The sequence below is a fragment of the Mustela lutreola genome, chromosome 15, assembly GCF_030435805.1.
Source record: "Mustela lutreola isolate mMusLut2 chromosome 15, mMusLut2.pri, whole genome shotgun sequence".
Classification (NCBI taxonomy): Eukaryota; Metazoa; Chordata; class Mammalia; order Carnivora; family Mustelidae; genus Mustela; species Mustela lutreola.
Window position 1 is genome coordinate 44753006 of NC_081304.1, and position 15284 is coordinate 44768289.

Sequence of the window (15284 nt, forward strand, 5' to 3'; positions counted from 1 at the left end):
CTGGGGGGCCTTGGGCAGTCATAAACACTTCTGAACCTCAATTTTCTCATCCTCATAATGGAGAGCATGACCCTCCCCTCGTTCATACTTTGTCACCAGGGCCCTAGTGCATGGCCCCTGCCATTGTCCAGTAAATGGGAGTAACTGGCCCTCTCTCCTCTTGTTATTCCTCACACGTTCATCTCACTGGGAGGGGCAGAGTGAACTTAGACGACGAGCTGTCATCCTACCTGCTCAGCAGTAGGAAAATCTCGCCACGCTGGGAGGGCCTCACTTACTCTCACACGTGCCATTCATGTGGGTTGGTGGGAAACAGCAAGGAAACCAGCCAACTGGCTTCTGGGTTTCCTTCCTCTCTCTTTACCCCCAACAAGAAAGGCCCATGTTGTGCTTTTCCGAGGCCCATCTTGTGGGCTTAAGGGGGCCCCTGTCCTTGGGGTAGAACGGTTGCTGGGAAGGGTAGGGAGAGTCCCCAGACCAGGTCATGAGAGGCAGCTCGGGCCTTCTGGGAGACAGGCCGCTGGCCCCAGTGATGCTCTGCCCCAGCCTGTCACACAGCCCAAGCCCCGGCCTGGTATGAAAGTGGCCGGGCCTCCATCCCCCTCCTCCGAGGGACCACAGTTGCTCAGAGGGAGAACAGCAGAGTAGTGAGCACCCCAGATAACACTCGCTGACCCCTTCCCAGATGGACTGCACCTCCAGAGACCCCCAGCTCAGGGCCTTCACAGGAGCTGCCCAGGGGCCCCGGCTGTGACTGGAATGGACTTTCTGCCGGCCCAGACCGACGAAAGCTTGAAGCAGGTTGCATTTTATTTGGAGAAATGGATGTGGCATTTCTCATACCTGAGTGTTGAATGGTAGCAAATGTCTCACCACCCCCCCACCCCCACCCCCCCATGTATCCAAGCTTTCCTTCTGCCGAGAGCTGGCTCCTGCCTCCCGCGGTGCTGGGCTCATCCGCCTGGTCGGGCAGTGACGACATGCTCTGGGAAGCCAAGTCGGTGACATTTCCCTCTCTGAGGAGAGTGTGCTCCTTGCTCAGTTGGCAGCCTGCAGAAAAGGCCAAGCTACAGATCTCACCTTCCCCGGGTGGCGGGAGGCAGGAGAGAGCCCCCAGCCTGGCAGGGACAGGGCTGCTTCCATGGGGGTAGGAAGATGGGTTGGCAGGTGGGGCAGCTCTCTGAGGAGGACACACGGCCGGCCGCTGAGTCATACTGTGCCTGGGTTAGCTGGAAACAGGTCCCAGCCCCACAAAGTCCCCCTCTCCCTCCCTGCGAATTTCATCTGGCCTTGCCCAACCCCGCTTGCTGCTTGCTGCTGTGTGTTTCAGAGAAGCGAGACGTGGATGCAGAAGTCATGAACTTCAGCAACACTGTTAAAGGAAAAACACTAAGGAAACTAGGTCCGGGCTACTTATGCGTCTGGAGAAAATTATATAATGGCTCTAGAGTCAGACCTGAGGCTATCTAACTCACCTGCTGCGTGAACTTGGGCAAATTTTCCAAGTACTCTGACCCCTGGGTTGCTTGCCTATAAAACGGGCCTCCTACTTACATAACAGGGTTCCTGGAATCATCCCGTGGGCAATGTGGCATAAACCTGCCACCGGTGTTTCTCCCCAGATCATCCTCTTACCTTGTCAGGCACTCACGTGAGGTGTTTGTATGGTTGTATACAAATGTGTGTGTTCGTTGTTGAACAGTATCATTTGCTGCCCTTGTTACCAGGTAGCGACATAATCTGCTAAGTCAAGGCCACATTGTATTCCGTTCTGCTGGCCTGGATCTTCCCCTGGTATCAGGGGTTTGGGTGGCTTCCAGCTCTTTACTGTGGAAAATGATAAGCCATGAATATCAGCCAGCTTCCTTTTTTATGGGACCCTAACAGAATGCAGTGGGGGCGTGGTGGGGAATTTATGTCGTGGCGATCCACGGATGGGTACCCCTGTCGTGCCCTAAAGCCAGCTATGGGTTTTAGGTGATCTGTGCCCTTTGAGTTATGTACCCTGCTGGTCTGAGTCTCACACCATCCCCTTGGAAGATGCCAGTGGGTTCCTTGCATCAGTTTGAGTTTCTCAGCCCCTCAACCAAGGAGGAAGTAGATGAAGTGCTTACATTCCTCTGTCCTCTCTCTTGTAGAAAGTCTGCACGAAATGTGGGATCGAGGCCTCCCCTGGCCAGAAGAGGCCTCTTTGGCTGTGTAAGATCTGCAGCGAGCAGAGAGAGGTAGGATGCCCAGGGCAACAGGTGGGGGTGGGCTGGGGTGGGTCCAAGCACACTTGCAGTTGGGGAAATCCATGGTTGGTTGCTGGGAGGGCCTTCTCTAGAGGCCAGGTGGGACCACTGAGGATGGCCAGGAAGAAGGGTGGGGAGGGTTAGCCTGTCTGCTTGCCTGTTCCGCGTGCAGAGGGGGTAGGGAGCCCTGGTTCTGCTGTGCCTGGGCCCCGTGGTTTTGGTGGGAAGTCCTTTGCACCGAGCACAGGTGCGTATAGCATTTTGGGCAAGGCTCTTATTACAGTAACAGCAATGGCTATCCTAGGCTGTTAACTATGCACCCGGCACTGCACCAAGTTCTTTATATAGATAGATTCCTTCCATTCTGACACCACCCCACGGGCGGTTGCTATGATTATCCCCTTTTACTGGTGGAGCAATGGAGACACAAGTAACTTACAGGCACACTAGTTGGTGGGAGAACTGGAAACCCAACATAGCCGTGGTCTGCTGTGATGATACCACCCCAGAGTCCCTTCTGGTACGTTTCCATACTTCTAGTTCTGACCCCATTTGAGGAGAAGAAATCAAGGCTCAGTGAGTTCTCTGAGGCAATCACAGGTGGGGGCCTCAAACTGTGTCTCTTAACCCCAAACCCTAGGGCTCCCTCTACTGTACCAGGGTCGGGGCTGAAACGGAGGATGTCAGCACGAAGCTTCTCTCCGCGGAGGGTCACGGGGCAGGGATCTGCTAACAGAATGAGCTGGGCACATTGCAGCATACCCCCGGTTTTCCGGGTGCGGGTTTATTTTTTTACTTACCTTGCTTGGCAACTGATATGGGCTTTTAATTGGAGGATCCATAAAAGGTCTTCAGTTGTGGGAAATTTTCAGCTGTGCTGTCCTTGAATATTGCTCTCCTGCTAACGCGTGTATCCTCTCCTGGAAATCCCCTTGGATCCATTGCTGAACCTCAATCCATCCTCCAGGGGCTCTGAACTGCTCTTTCTTGTTTCTTCCTTTAATCTTTCTGGATACTTTCTGGGGAGAGTCGTTAGTACCGGGTAGTCTTTAGTTCATTAAACCTTGGGACCGTCTCCCAACTGTTGGTTTTGTCCTTTGTCTTTCTTAGCGTCAGCTTTCCTCAGGTGTCTTGGAATTTGGGTCTGTATGCTCAGCTTGAGTGGGAGTCAGTCTGTCTCCCTGCCCCACCACCTCCAGCCATATCTCCTGCCGAGGGGTCCTGCGTTTCCTCCACACAGGGCCTGGGTCCCCCCTCGCCCCACCCCCACCCCCAAGGGCAAACCCTTGTGTCTTGGGTTAGTGATTGTCCACAGTGACAATGGGGATTATGCCCAGAGTAGATCATCACTGGCTTGGGCAGGGCGGACATCTGTGCTCTTTTCAGCCTCCTTCCCCAGGTGGGAAATCCCTTCACCAGCTCCCACTTTCAGTGGCTCCGGTTCTGGTGCTCCACCTCCCAGGTGGCACTTTTAGTCCCCGTGGCCTGCTAGGCTAAGCTCCCAGCTGCCTCCCTCCACCTGCTTCTGGACTCAGAGCTCAGTAGGCTGTGCCTTCAGCCCCTCAAAATAGTAACTGTTTGGAGTCTCCGATCCATTGAGATAGGTATAGAGAATATATCTTATTTTTAAAGCACAGATAAGTTTTCTTGTTTTTAGAATATTCTCATCGGTCCCTGCTGTGTTTTTGGAACAAGGAAGGTCCTCAGAGTATGAACTATGATTCTGTCTTGCCTGGAGGTCCCTGATTTCTCATCCATTGCAGGGTGAAAGCACCAGAGGTGCTGTGGGAATCGAGCAAGGTCATTAAAGTGTACAAAAGGCACATAAATGTCTGTCTTGAACAGGAACTTCGTAATATCAGAGACCTCCCTCTCACCCAGCCAGAAATCCCCACTTTGAACCTGAGGTCTTTCTGGTCTTCAGGGTTCCCTTTTTAGAGGCAGGGATATCCACTGCCGCAAGAGAGGAAATTCCTTCAAAGAGTATCTTGTGGCAGACACTTAGCAGGATGAAATGACAGTCACCCCCCAGCTGTGGGAGGACAGAGAGGAAGGAGCTGCCAGGGAAGAGGAGGTGGAGGATGAACTCAGCAAATGTAATGATTTAGTGGAGCAGTCAGGAGGCAGCTGCCCCTGGCCAGCACCCCCTCAGGTCATCCTTACGCTACCACCCCCCCAACCGTCCTGAGCTGCCTTGTGCAGGCCCACCACCGGCCCCTCCTAATCTCCAGAGCCCAGAAAAGTCCAAAATAGCTTAGGATGAATTTTCTTATCTCTTCTAAGGCAAAGAATATGAGGCTGTGCAGTGTGCTATCAGTTTGTCCTTGAACTTCTGGAGGCCAATACAACTTAGCAAGATCAGGAGTGCTCCTCCGTTCCCTCTCTGTGGTACCTGGCATACCGCAGCCAGTTAGGAGGTGTGGCTGGGCCGCAACAGACAGTATGCAGGTCTTGGAGGCTGTGTACCCGTGGAGGCTGTATCCAGGGGCTGCTTTGGGGGTGGGAGAGTGACAGGGTAATTGGTTTCCTCATGCCTTTTTGTCTTAGAAAAAATTATCTAATCACAACAAAGAGATAGTTAAATAGAAAGCATTTAAAATGTCATTTTAAGTGCCACTTAGAGCTGTTTCTGAGCCTGTGATAAAAACGTGGAGTTCTGTCCTGCGGCAGAAGCCACGTCCTGATGGGAGAACCTGAGTTTTCTGGTGGAGACTCATATTTTTGTGTCTAGATGCTCAGATCTGCCTCTCCTTTTGACATGTCCCTCCTTGTCCTCTCTGGCTGTAATTGTCCAGATTTTTTTCCTGGGTGCTGGTTAAAGGTCCCGGGTGCTTTCAGGTTGGTGTTGCTGCCTGCTCTGTGTACTTCAGCCCCACCAATGTGAACTTCAGCTCCAATTTAATGCGCTTATCCATATGAGCATCCAACATGTATTTACCGAGCATCTTCTATGTGCTAGGCAAAGTAGCTCCTCTCGTGGGAGAGGGAGACCACCGACATCATAAATCCTGCCATGTCACAGATGGTGACAAGGTGCTCAGGGTAAAGGGGGGAGGGTGCTGGGAATGTGGCAGGTAGCTGCTGTGTTTTATATGGTGGTCAGGGAAGGGTTCATGGATGAGATGGCATTTGAGCACACTATGTTGTTCTGTGATTGGAAAGTATTCCAAGTGGAGGGTATAGTGAGTGCAAAGGCCCTGAGGCAGGCAGTCCTTGGTAGGCTTGAGGAACAGCAAGGAAGCCAGTGTGACTGGAAGAGGAGGTCAGAGATGTGGCAGGGAGTCAGAGCACGTTGGTCCTTGTAGGCCGGTGTAAGGGCTTTGGCTTTTGCTCTGAGTGGAAGGGGCAGTACTTGGATGGTCTTGAACATAGTAGAGACATGACCTGAATCCCCTACCTCTTTTTTTATTTTTTTAAGATTTTATTTATTTATTTGACAGATCACAAGTAGGCAGAGAGGCAGGCAGAGAGAGAGATTAGAGGAAGCAGGCTCCCCGTGGAGCAGAGAGCCCAATGTGGGAATCGATCCCAGGACCCTGAGATCATGACCTGAGCCAAAGGCAGAGGTTTAACCCACTGAGCCACCCAGGTGCCCCTCCCCTACCTCTTTTTAAAGGATACTCTGGCTATTGTTTTGAGAATAAATGGTCTATTATAATGTCAAAGTCAGTATGACGGTATTTCAGCTCTCCTAGTTAATATTATCCTAGATATTTAAATTCTTAGCTGTTGCTACTCCTTGAAATTTTCATTTCTTATTTTTATTTTTTTTAGATTTAAAAAAATTTATTCATTTGAAAAAGATTGTGTGAGCAAGAGCACAAGCAATGGGGAGGGGCAGAAGGAGAGGGAGAAGCAGGCTCCCCACTGAGCAGGAAGCCCGATGGGGGGCTCAATCCCAGGACCCTGAGATCATGACCTGAGCAGAAGGCAGACGCTTAACTGTTGGAGCCACCCAGGTGCCCCTGTTGTTTTTATTTATTTATTTTTTTAAGATTTTATTTATTTTTTTGACAGAGATCACAAGCAGGGAGAGAGAGAGAGAGAGAGGGAAGCAGGCTTCCCACCGAGCAGAGAGAGCCCAATGTGGAGCTCAATCCCAGGACCCCGAGATCATGACCCACCCAACCACTGAGCCACCCAGGCACCCCTGTTGTTTTTATTTTTAAGTAATCTGTATGCCCAACGTGGGGCTCAAACCCACAACCTCAAGATCAAGAGTCACATGCTCCACCAACTGAAACAGCCAGGCGCCCTAAAGTTTTCATTTTTTTTTAATATTACATACTTTACTCTTTTCTGATTATGAAGTTAATGTGGATTATTGACATTTACAGTATATCAAAAAGCATAAAGAAATACACTCCCCCTCCCCCAGAATGGAAAATCTTAGGATCCAGAGACAATCACTGCTAACAAACATCTTGGCATGTTTACTTCCGGTCTTTCTTCTGCCTTATTTCTTTATATTATTGAACCTATGTTTTAAAATTAACATTGTAGGGGTGCCTGGGTGGCTCAGTGGGTTAAAGCCTCTGCCTTCAGCTCAGGTCATGATCCCAGGGTCCTGGGATCGAGCCCCACATCAGGCTCTCTGCTCCGCAGACAGCCTGCTTCCTCCACTCTCTCTCTCTGCCTGCTTCTCTGCCTGCTTGTGATCTCTGTCTTTCAAATAAATAAATAAAATTTTTAAAAAAATTAACATTGTATCATAAGTAGTTTTCAGCACAGTCATTAACTCTTTGAAAACATTCTTCATATGGCTACATTTGGTTATTTAGGATATCTAAGTTATTTCCTTTTTTTTCCCCCTTATTAAGAACCACAGTATATATCTGTACATAACTTCTTGCCTGCATTTAAAATTATATCCTCAGAATGGATTCTTGGAAGAGAAAAATAAATAGCAGCATTTATATTCCCTCTTTTCTTTTTTTTTTTTTAAGATTTATTTATTTATTTGACAGAGAGAGATCACAAGTAGGCAGAGAGGCAGGCAGAGAGAGAGAGAGGGAAGCAGGCTCCCTGCTGAGCAGAGAGCCGGATGCGGGACTCGATTCCAGGACCCCCAGATCATGACCCGAGCCAAAGGCAGCGGCCCAACCCACTGAGCCACCCAGGCACCCTTCCTCTTTTCTTATAGACCTTTATGTTACTACTTTTGATTTATTCCATAATTAGCTGACATATAATTTTGTGTAGTCATAAATAAGGGCTCATGCATGGTATGTCTTTTTCTATCTAGTAATAACCCTTGCTTTTATTTTTTAATTTTTTGAAAGGATTTATTTATTTACTTATTTGAGAGATGGAGAGTAGGGATGGGGTGGAGGGAAGGGAGACAAAGAATTCCAAGCAGACTCACCACTGAACACAGAGCCCAGCATGGGGCTCGACCTCACAACCCTGAGATCATGACCTGAGCCAAATCAAGAGTAGGCTGCTTAACTGACTGAGTCACGCAGATGCCTCACTAGCTCTTGCCTTTATACAAAAAAGACACGTGACTGATGGTAGAATTGATAATCTTTCTCACTCTGAATTCTGTGGCTTTTGTCCCTTGTCCGCCAACCACATGTGGAAAGAATCACCATGAGGGAGAGTCAGCAAATGCAACAAGTAGGACTGGTATCCAGAGAATGGGAGAAAATAAAGAAACTAGAAATATAAATACATTTTTAAAATTAGTGACATAAAAGAGATAAGAGAAGGAAGAGAAACCACATCAAACAAACAGGACATTTGAGAAAGGAATCACCAAATTTGAAAAATAAACCAAGTGAAATTCCCTTCCAAGAATTTCAAATGGTTCATTTGAAAAAAAATGAACCATTTTCATTTCTAAAAAATGAAAAATGTGGGGTGCTTGGGTGGCTCAGTTGGTTAAGCAACTGCTTTCAGCTCAGGTCATGGTCCTGGAGTCCCAGGATCTAGTTCCGCATCGGGCTCCCTGCTCAGTAGGAAATCTGTCTCTCCTTCCCTCCTTATGCTCTCTCTCTCTCATTCTCTCTCTCTCTCTCAAATAAATAAAATCTTTAAGAAGTAAATAAAAATGAAAAATTTTATTAATAAATTTTAAAACTCAATTGAACTTAATTTGGTAGTTTTCTAGAACAATAATTTAATGTCATTCCCATTAACAGCTACATAGGCTTCCTTATCATTTGCCTTTTTTTTTATTATTATTTCTTTATTTATTTGACAGACAGAGATCACAAGTAGGCAGAGAGGGAGGTAGGCAGAGAGAGGGAAGCAGGCTGCTCACTGAGCAGGGAGCCCGATGTGGGGCTCGATCCCAGGACCCTGAGATCATGACCTGAGCCAAAGGCAGAGGCTTAACCCACTGAGCCATCCAGGCAGCCCCATATCATTTGCTTCGTATCAATTGTTTTTTATTTTTGATCCCTGGTTGTCACTCCCAACAGCCTGGAGTCCCAAGGCCCTATTTCTGCTCTACCAACTGTCATGAATATGATGTCTTTATGTTTTTGTGACCACACAATACAGTTTTTACCCAATTAGCCTTTTTTCAACTTGCTGCTACATAAGCATTGGATCTCCCCACTCCCCTCCCCCACTCCCATCTCCATTCCCTCCTTGAACAGGCACACTCTGTAGTCACTTTTCTGATTTCCTTGTTGGCAATTTAATAAACTTGGACATGTGTTCGAGATTTAAAGAACCAGAAAGAGGGGGCACGGCTGGCACCTGGGAGTTGCAGTTGATTCTTGGTTTCATCTCAGGTCAGGATCTCAGGGTCTTGAGGTCAAATCCCGCGTCAGGCTCAGCACCAAGTTGGCTCGGTTCTCTCTCTCTCTCTGTCTCTCCCCTCCACTCTTCTCTTTCTCTAAAATAAATAAATAAATGGAAGGGAAGGAGGAAGGCAAGGAAGGGAGGGGCGGAAGGAGGGAAGGACGGACAGACAGACCCGAAGGGAACGTGAAGTGGCCCTCAGTAGACTGGTTAAATGGCACTTCAGGCACGGCTGTAGAACCCCAAAGAGGACCTTGGGAGCCAGAGGATCGTTTCGAGCGTGCAGCTGAGCCTCCAAGTAGATGAAGCCCGTGAAGGCAAAACTGAGAAAAAGAGAAGGCGGGATGACAGGATCCAGTGCACAACAGAAAGTAGTTTTCATGGCAAGCACAGACACGGGGGAGAAGTCTGAAGCCAGACTTTGCTTTTATTCCTCTCTAAATAACCTGGAGGTGTTACTTATATGTATATATTGGGAAATGAAAAATTTTGTCTGGATATGCCTGGGTCATTTTCATTGATTGTGGTCTAGAAAAGATAGACTGGGATCTTGGACTCCAGAAAGTGTTTCAACTATGTTTTTGCTTGTTGCTTCGTTCTCAACCATTCTTGTTTCTTCTTGGGGGCACTTTTAACTTGAAGGGTGCATTTCCATTCTCTGTCTTCTGTATCCATGGTCTTCTACCAGATCATTTTCAATTCCCCCGTTCTGACTTTGGAGGTCTGTGTTTGTCTTGGTGCACACGCATCCATCCACCTTCAGACGCTGTGAGTGCTGCAGCCTCGGGATTTACCTGAGACAGCACATGCACGGCTAGCAAACCCTGTCCTTTGTCAGGGATTTCACTCCCCCCAAGGCGCACCATGGCTCTCCTGTGACCTGGCCTTCTGGCCATTGGGTCTAGGGGGGATGGAGAAATCTGCAGGCCTAGTTTGTCCTTCCTGCCTATCCCTGCTCTCCCACTGTTGAGCCTTAAAGAAGCACACCTTCCCAGATGCAGCTCACTATGCCAGTTCCTTCCCACACCTGGTTCTTTTCTGGGAGTCTCTCTCCCATCAATGAATACAGGGTTGGGGGAGGGAGACAGCTCCTCCACAGCACCAGAAACCCACAGACATGCCGGGAAGGCTTTGGACCCTTGCCCCCCACCTTCCCTGCTAGGTGGACCAGTGATGTTCTTCCCATCTGGCCCACTCTGTCGTCTGATGGGGGACCAGCTGTATGTAGGTTGACCGTCAGATTCCTCCTTGGCTGGTGTCCTTCTGCCCTTTCTTCACATGCTTTCCTGAATGTGTTAGTGGGCTTCTAAGCACATGACGTTGCAAGGCGGAAATCATTTCATTTCTTGTTTAGCCTTTAATCCCAATTCATTTAAAAAAAAAAATGAGTGACTCACTCAGAGTTCTACTGTAATCCATGGAAAAGTTAATTAGACTCTAAATTCCCCAGGATTCTAGAAACCATTCCGCTAGCCTCTTTTCAGAGGCTATAGCTTTGGAGTAAGGCTTTGAGAATGCAGGCAGTCTGCAAGGGGGCTGAGCTAGGAAGGGGAGAAGACCAATTTGTAAGCAATTGAAAGCTGATTAATACAATTAGAGTGTTTGCTTTGCCTTTGCAGTTTCACTCTGCATCCTGATTATAACTCAGTGGAGTCCAGGCCACACCAACACTTACTCCGTTTCCTGCAGCGCTCTGCATATAAAAGGGACTCAGGAAATGTTTCCCAATTGAAAGAGATGTTTGCAAAAAAAGGAAAGAGGGTTCCCTGTTCAGATCACTTCAGAACCTTTTCCCAGCAGGGTGCTTTTGATTTCCCAAAGTCTCATCACAGCTAGCCTTGGCTGGGGTCCCACCTGGATGCCCGTTGGCACTGAGTCTGTATTCTCAACTCGTGGCCCCTCTCTCCTGTTTGTTGATTGACTGGAAAGGTGTTTTTGAAGTAGGAAAGGGGCTTCCCATGGTGGTCTTTAAATCATCTCTAAATTGGGGTACCTGAGTGGCTCAGATGATTAAACATCTGCCTTCGGCTCATATCAGGATCCCAGGGTCCTGGGATCGAGCCCCTTATACAGCCCCACATTGGGCTCCTAGCTCAGTGGGGAGTCTGTGTCTCCCTCTCCCCTGCTTGTGCTATCTCTGTGTCTCTCTCTAATAAATAAATAAAATCTTTTTTAAAAAATCATCTCTAAATTGCCTAGCCTGACCAGTATAGCCCAGATAAGCACCTGGGAGAGGGTCCACCTTGGCACAGGCCTGTGGGAGGCCAGGAGAAGCAGGGGCTCCCCTCACTGCCACCCAGTGCCAGTGGGAGGCAGCCGCGCCTGCTGAGCCCAGCACCCCCATGGCACCTGCTTCCCAGGCCAGCAGCCTGTGCTCCCTGCAAAACTGCCATCTGCTTCCCCACGCTGCTTCTCTCCCGGTCCTGCTGTTGCTTGCAGTTTGGATTTTTGCTGCAAACAGCTTTGCCAGAGGGCCCCCTCCAGAGACCCATGCGTGTGCTCAGGAGTGGGTGGCTGGCACTCGAGGAGGCAGCCACCCGCCTGCCCCACCATCTGTGTCTGGCTCTGGGCTGCTGTCACAGCGTCCCAGGGGGACCCGGATGGTCATACTTCCTCGGTGTGTTGGTCGCCTCCCACACTCTGTGGCTGTGCCAGGCAGACCGTTGGTGCAGGCTCCTGGCCTCCCACAAACATGGAAGTGGCAGAAGAAGTAGGATCCTGGGGTCAATTAGCCCTGCCTTCCTCCTGTGGGGAAAGGGCAGAGTCATCTCCCGCCCTCTTCCCCACCCCTTATTTGAGGTTCCTGCCTGCACCTGTATCTGTGCACTGCAAAGAGGACTTTATCACTACTGTGCTCTTGGCCACTGGCCCCATTGTCCTGCTGGTGCACTCCAGAGGAATCCAGTCCAGCACTGAGTATGGACATTAACTGGGCTCCCACTGTGGTCCAGACAGTGAATATCTAGCTTCAGCCTCTCAGCAGCCCGGTGAGGTACTCATTATTGTCCTTGTGGGAAAGATGCTGGAACTTAGGCTTAGAGAAAGGAGGTCACTTGCCCAAAGACACCAGGTGGTAATTGATAGGACCAGGAGTTAGAGCAGGAGTGTCTGCCTCCAGAGCTTCTAACAACTCAACTTCCTGTTCTTCCCTTTGTTCATTTGTTCATTCACTCATCATGGAGGACTCACTATGTGCCAGGTACTATTTTAGGCCCTTGGAACATAGCAGTGAACAAAACAGCCAAATACCTGTACCTGGAGTTTACATCCTAGCAGGGGCTGGGGGAGAAGAGAGAGAACAGACAATGAACGTAACTGAACTAATCGATAAGCAATTATATAGGCTGTCAGATTCTGAATGGGAAAAAAAAAAGAGGAACAGGGGCACCTGGGTGGCTCAGTGGGTTAAGCCGCTGCCTTCGGCTCAGGTCATGATCTCAGGGTCCTGGGATCGAGTCCCGCATTGGGCTCTCTGCTCAGCAGGGAGCCTGCTTCCTCCTCTCTCTCTCTGCCTACCTCTCTGCCTACTTGTGATCTCTGTCTGTCAAATAAATAAATAAAATCTTTAAAAAAAAAAAAAAAAGAGGAACAGAGCCAAGGATCAGGAGTGGTGGGGGCGGGATGGGGAGGGCGTCACCACCTAATTAGGATAGCTGACATTGAAAAAGCAGGAATTTGGGGTGCCTGGGTGGCTTCATTGGTTAAGCGTCTGCCTTCATCTCAGGTCACGATCCTGGGGCTCTGGGATCGAGCCCCAAATCAGGCTCCTTGTTCATCAGGGAGCCTGCTTCTCCCTCTCCCTCTGCTGCTTCTCTCCTTGCTTGTGCCTTCTCTCACTCTATCAAATGAATACATAAAATCCTTTAAAAAAAAAACAAAAAAAAACAGAAAATAGTACGTGTTGGTGAGGATGTGGAGAGATTGGCCCCTCGCACACTGCTGGGGGGAATGTGGAACACTGGAGCCTTTGTGGACAAGCAGCATCTCAGCAGATTAGTGACCTACCAGTTTTCCTTCTGGGCGTATCCCCTAAAGAACCGAAAGCAGGGATTCCAACAGACATCGTCCACTAATGTTCATTGCCACATTATTCACATCAGCCTGCAGATGGAAACAGCCCAGGTGTCGTCTGTTGATGAATGGATGGACAACATGTTGTGTGTATTGATTATTGTTCATAGTACCGAGTCTTAAAAAGGAATGGAATTCTGACACACGCTACAACATGGAAGAACCTGGAGGACATTATGCTAAGGGAAATAAGCTAGACACAGAAGGACCAATATTGTAGGACCCCATGTATGTGGGCTCCTTAGAGTAGTCACACTCATAAAAGGTAGAATTGTGGTTGCCAGGGGCTGGGGCTTGGGGGAAGGAGGAAGTACTCTTTCATGGGCCAGAGTTTCAGATGAAACTGATAAAGGTCTGGAGACGAATGGGATTGGTAGTAACGCAGTCATGTGAGTGTACTTAATAGCCCTGGACTGTGTAGCTAAAAATGGGCAGAATGGTAAGATTTATATAATATATATTTTAACCACAGTTTTAAAAAAGGGGGGAGAGGGGCACCTGGGTGGCTCCCTTGGTTAAGCATCTGCCTTCAGCTCAGGTCATGATCTCAGGACTCTGGGATTAAGCCCTACATTGGGCTCCCTGCTCAGCGAGGAGTCTGCTTCTCCCTCTGCTGCTTCCCCTGCTTGTGCTCTCTGGCTCGGTCTCTCTCAAATAAATAACTAAATAAAATCTTAAAAAAATAAAAATGTAAAAAGGGGGAAGGGTGGAGACTGACCAGGATGGACCTCTCTGAGAAGGTAAGATGTGAGCAAAGACCTAAAGAAGGTAGAGCAGGGAGGCCAGGGGCTCTGGGGGAGGAACTGTCCAGGATGGGGACACGCTGTGCCGACGTGTTCACAGAGCAGCATGGAGCTGGTGAGATAACCCCCCTTCCAAAGTCAAAGTCCTGAGTTCCACTCCGGGGGTGGGGGAGGAAGGGGGCTTGACAGGAGGTGGGGGGGCCTTTGACCGTAGGAAGTAGGGAGATGGGTTGACGTGGCCGGCTACGAAGCCTTACCAGGAGCATGGCCCATAGCTCCTAACGCTTGGCTCTGTCACATCGTGGGTGCCCCCCACTTACTCAGCCACCTCATGGTGCTCAGTGGTCTGTGGGCTTAGGAACTTTGTGATCTGTGTGACTAGCCTCATCTATAGCATAACATGGTACAGTCCAGCTTCACTGTCACTGTGGGTATGTGGGTATCGTGACACCACAACCCAGCTCTGCTCCCATGCCCCTGTTATTAGACCTCTATGACCTGGTTTTCTTGGCTTCTTTGCTATGATATCATCATGTATGTGTCCCTGGGAGGTGGGCGAAAAGCTAGGGAGAAAGAATATAATTTGGTTGTTTTCCTGCATTAATTTGAATAAAAATTTGGATCATCAGATTTTCCTGCCCGTTTTTCAGATGCCAAATGACATTGGCTGGCACGATTATGCCCCTCCCCCAGCCAGCTGTCTTGCAGATGGAGACTAGGGAGTAGAGTGTGACTCCATCCTTCAGGAAGTATTTATTAAGCTCCTAGGTGGTGCCCAGCCCCGGAAAAACACATCCATCCCCTCTTCTAACGAAATAACTCAAGTCACATGACCTGCCACAGTGCCAGAAGATCCCTCTGTCAAAAAACAAAGCAGAAAAGAATTGGCCTTTGTTGGGATCCTCCTCTGGGCCAGGCATGGGGGTTTGTATCCCCACTTTCCAGCCAAATGGAAGCTCTGGGACCTCAAGTGACAAGTCCAAGGTGACACAGGAAGGACACAAATAGCTAGCATTTGAACCTGGCTGTCTCACAGGCTCTTGCAACTAGACCAGCTTTTTGCTCCTGATTTTCTACCAGACCAGTGACCACTGCTCTCAAGAATAGGCCCTCAGCCCCCCTATTCCAGGACAGCTCCAGGGCTGGAGGGAGACAGGATGGATGAATAGAGGTGGTCCTCAACCTCTCTCCGCTTCATTGCCAAAGTAGTCATTCCCTCTGCCCCTCGGGGGACTCCTGGATTCCTGCCCTGCTTCTTCTTGTTTCGACTTTGTAGGTCATTACATCCCAGACCAGGCTGATGCACCCAAAACTGAAGCCCAGCCTGGCCCTGACTGCTTCCTAATAACCATCTGCATCTCCGAACCTGGCTTTGAGTCCCAGCACCTGGTTGTCCCCTTGACCCTTGAACTTTGCCGGCTCTTCCAACCTGCATCAACTTGAGGATTTTGTCACAGTCATGGGCCAGCTCCTGATGCTCCCT

The 15284-nt window shown here is 49.2% G+C and overlaps 1 protein-coding gene and 1 long non-coding RNA gene across 7 annotated transcripts in view; one reads left to right on the top strand and one right to left on the bottom strand.

Moving 5' to 3' along the window:
* The window catches only part of RPH3AL (rabphilin 3A like (without C2 domains)), a 130514-nt gene that overhangs the window by 70531 nt on the left and 44699 nt on the right, over positions 1-15284 (top strand). For 5 of the 6 annotated variants that reach the window (XR_009347929.1, XR_009347930.1, XR_009347928.1 and 2 more), the window contains one exon: positions 2139-2225. The exons of the other annotated variant lie outside the window; for it this stretch is intronic. Coding sequence is in view for 1 of the 5 variants with exons in the window: in XM_059148390.1 (XP_059004373.1) it covers positions 2139-2225 (87 nt within the window). In the remaining 4 variants the exon portion in view is untranslated. The remainder of the gene's footprint in view (positions 1-2138; positions 2226-15284) is intronic. 6 annotated transcript variants of the gene reach the window in all.
* LOC131816063 (uncharacterized) lies at positions 803-3515 on the bottom strand. Its single transcript, XR_009347936.1, has 3 exons — positions 3035-3515; positions 1636-1827; positions 803-1050 (listed from the first exon to the last, which is right to left on the bottom strand). It is a non-coding gene; the product is annotated as an uncharacterized LOC131816063 (long non-coding RNA).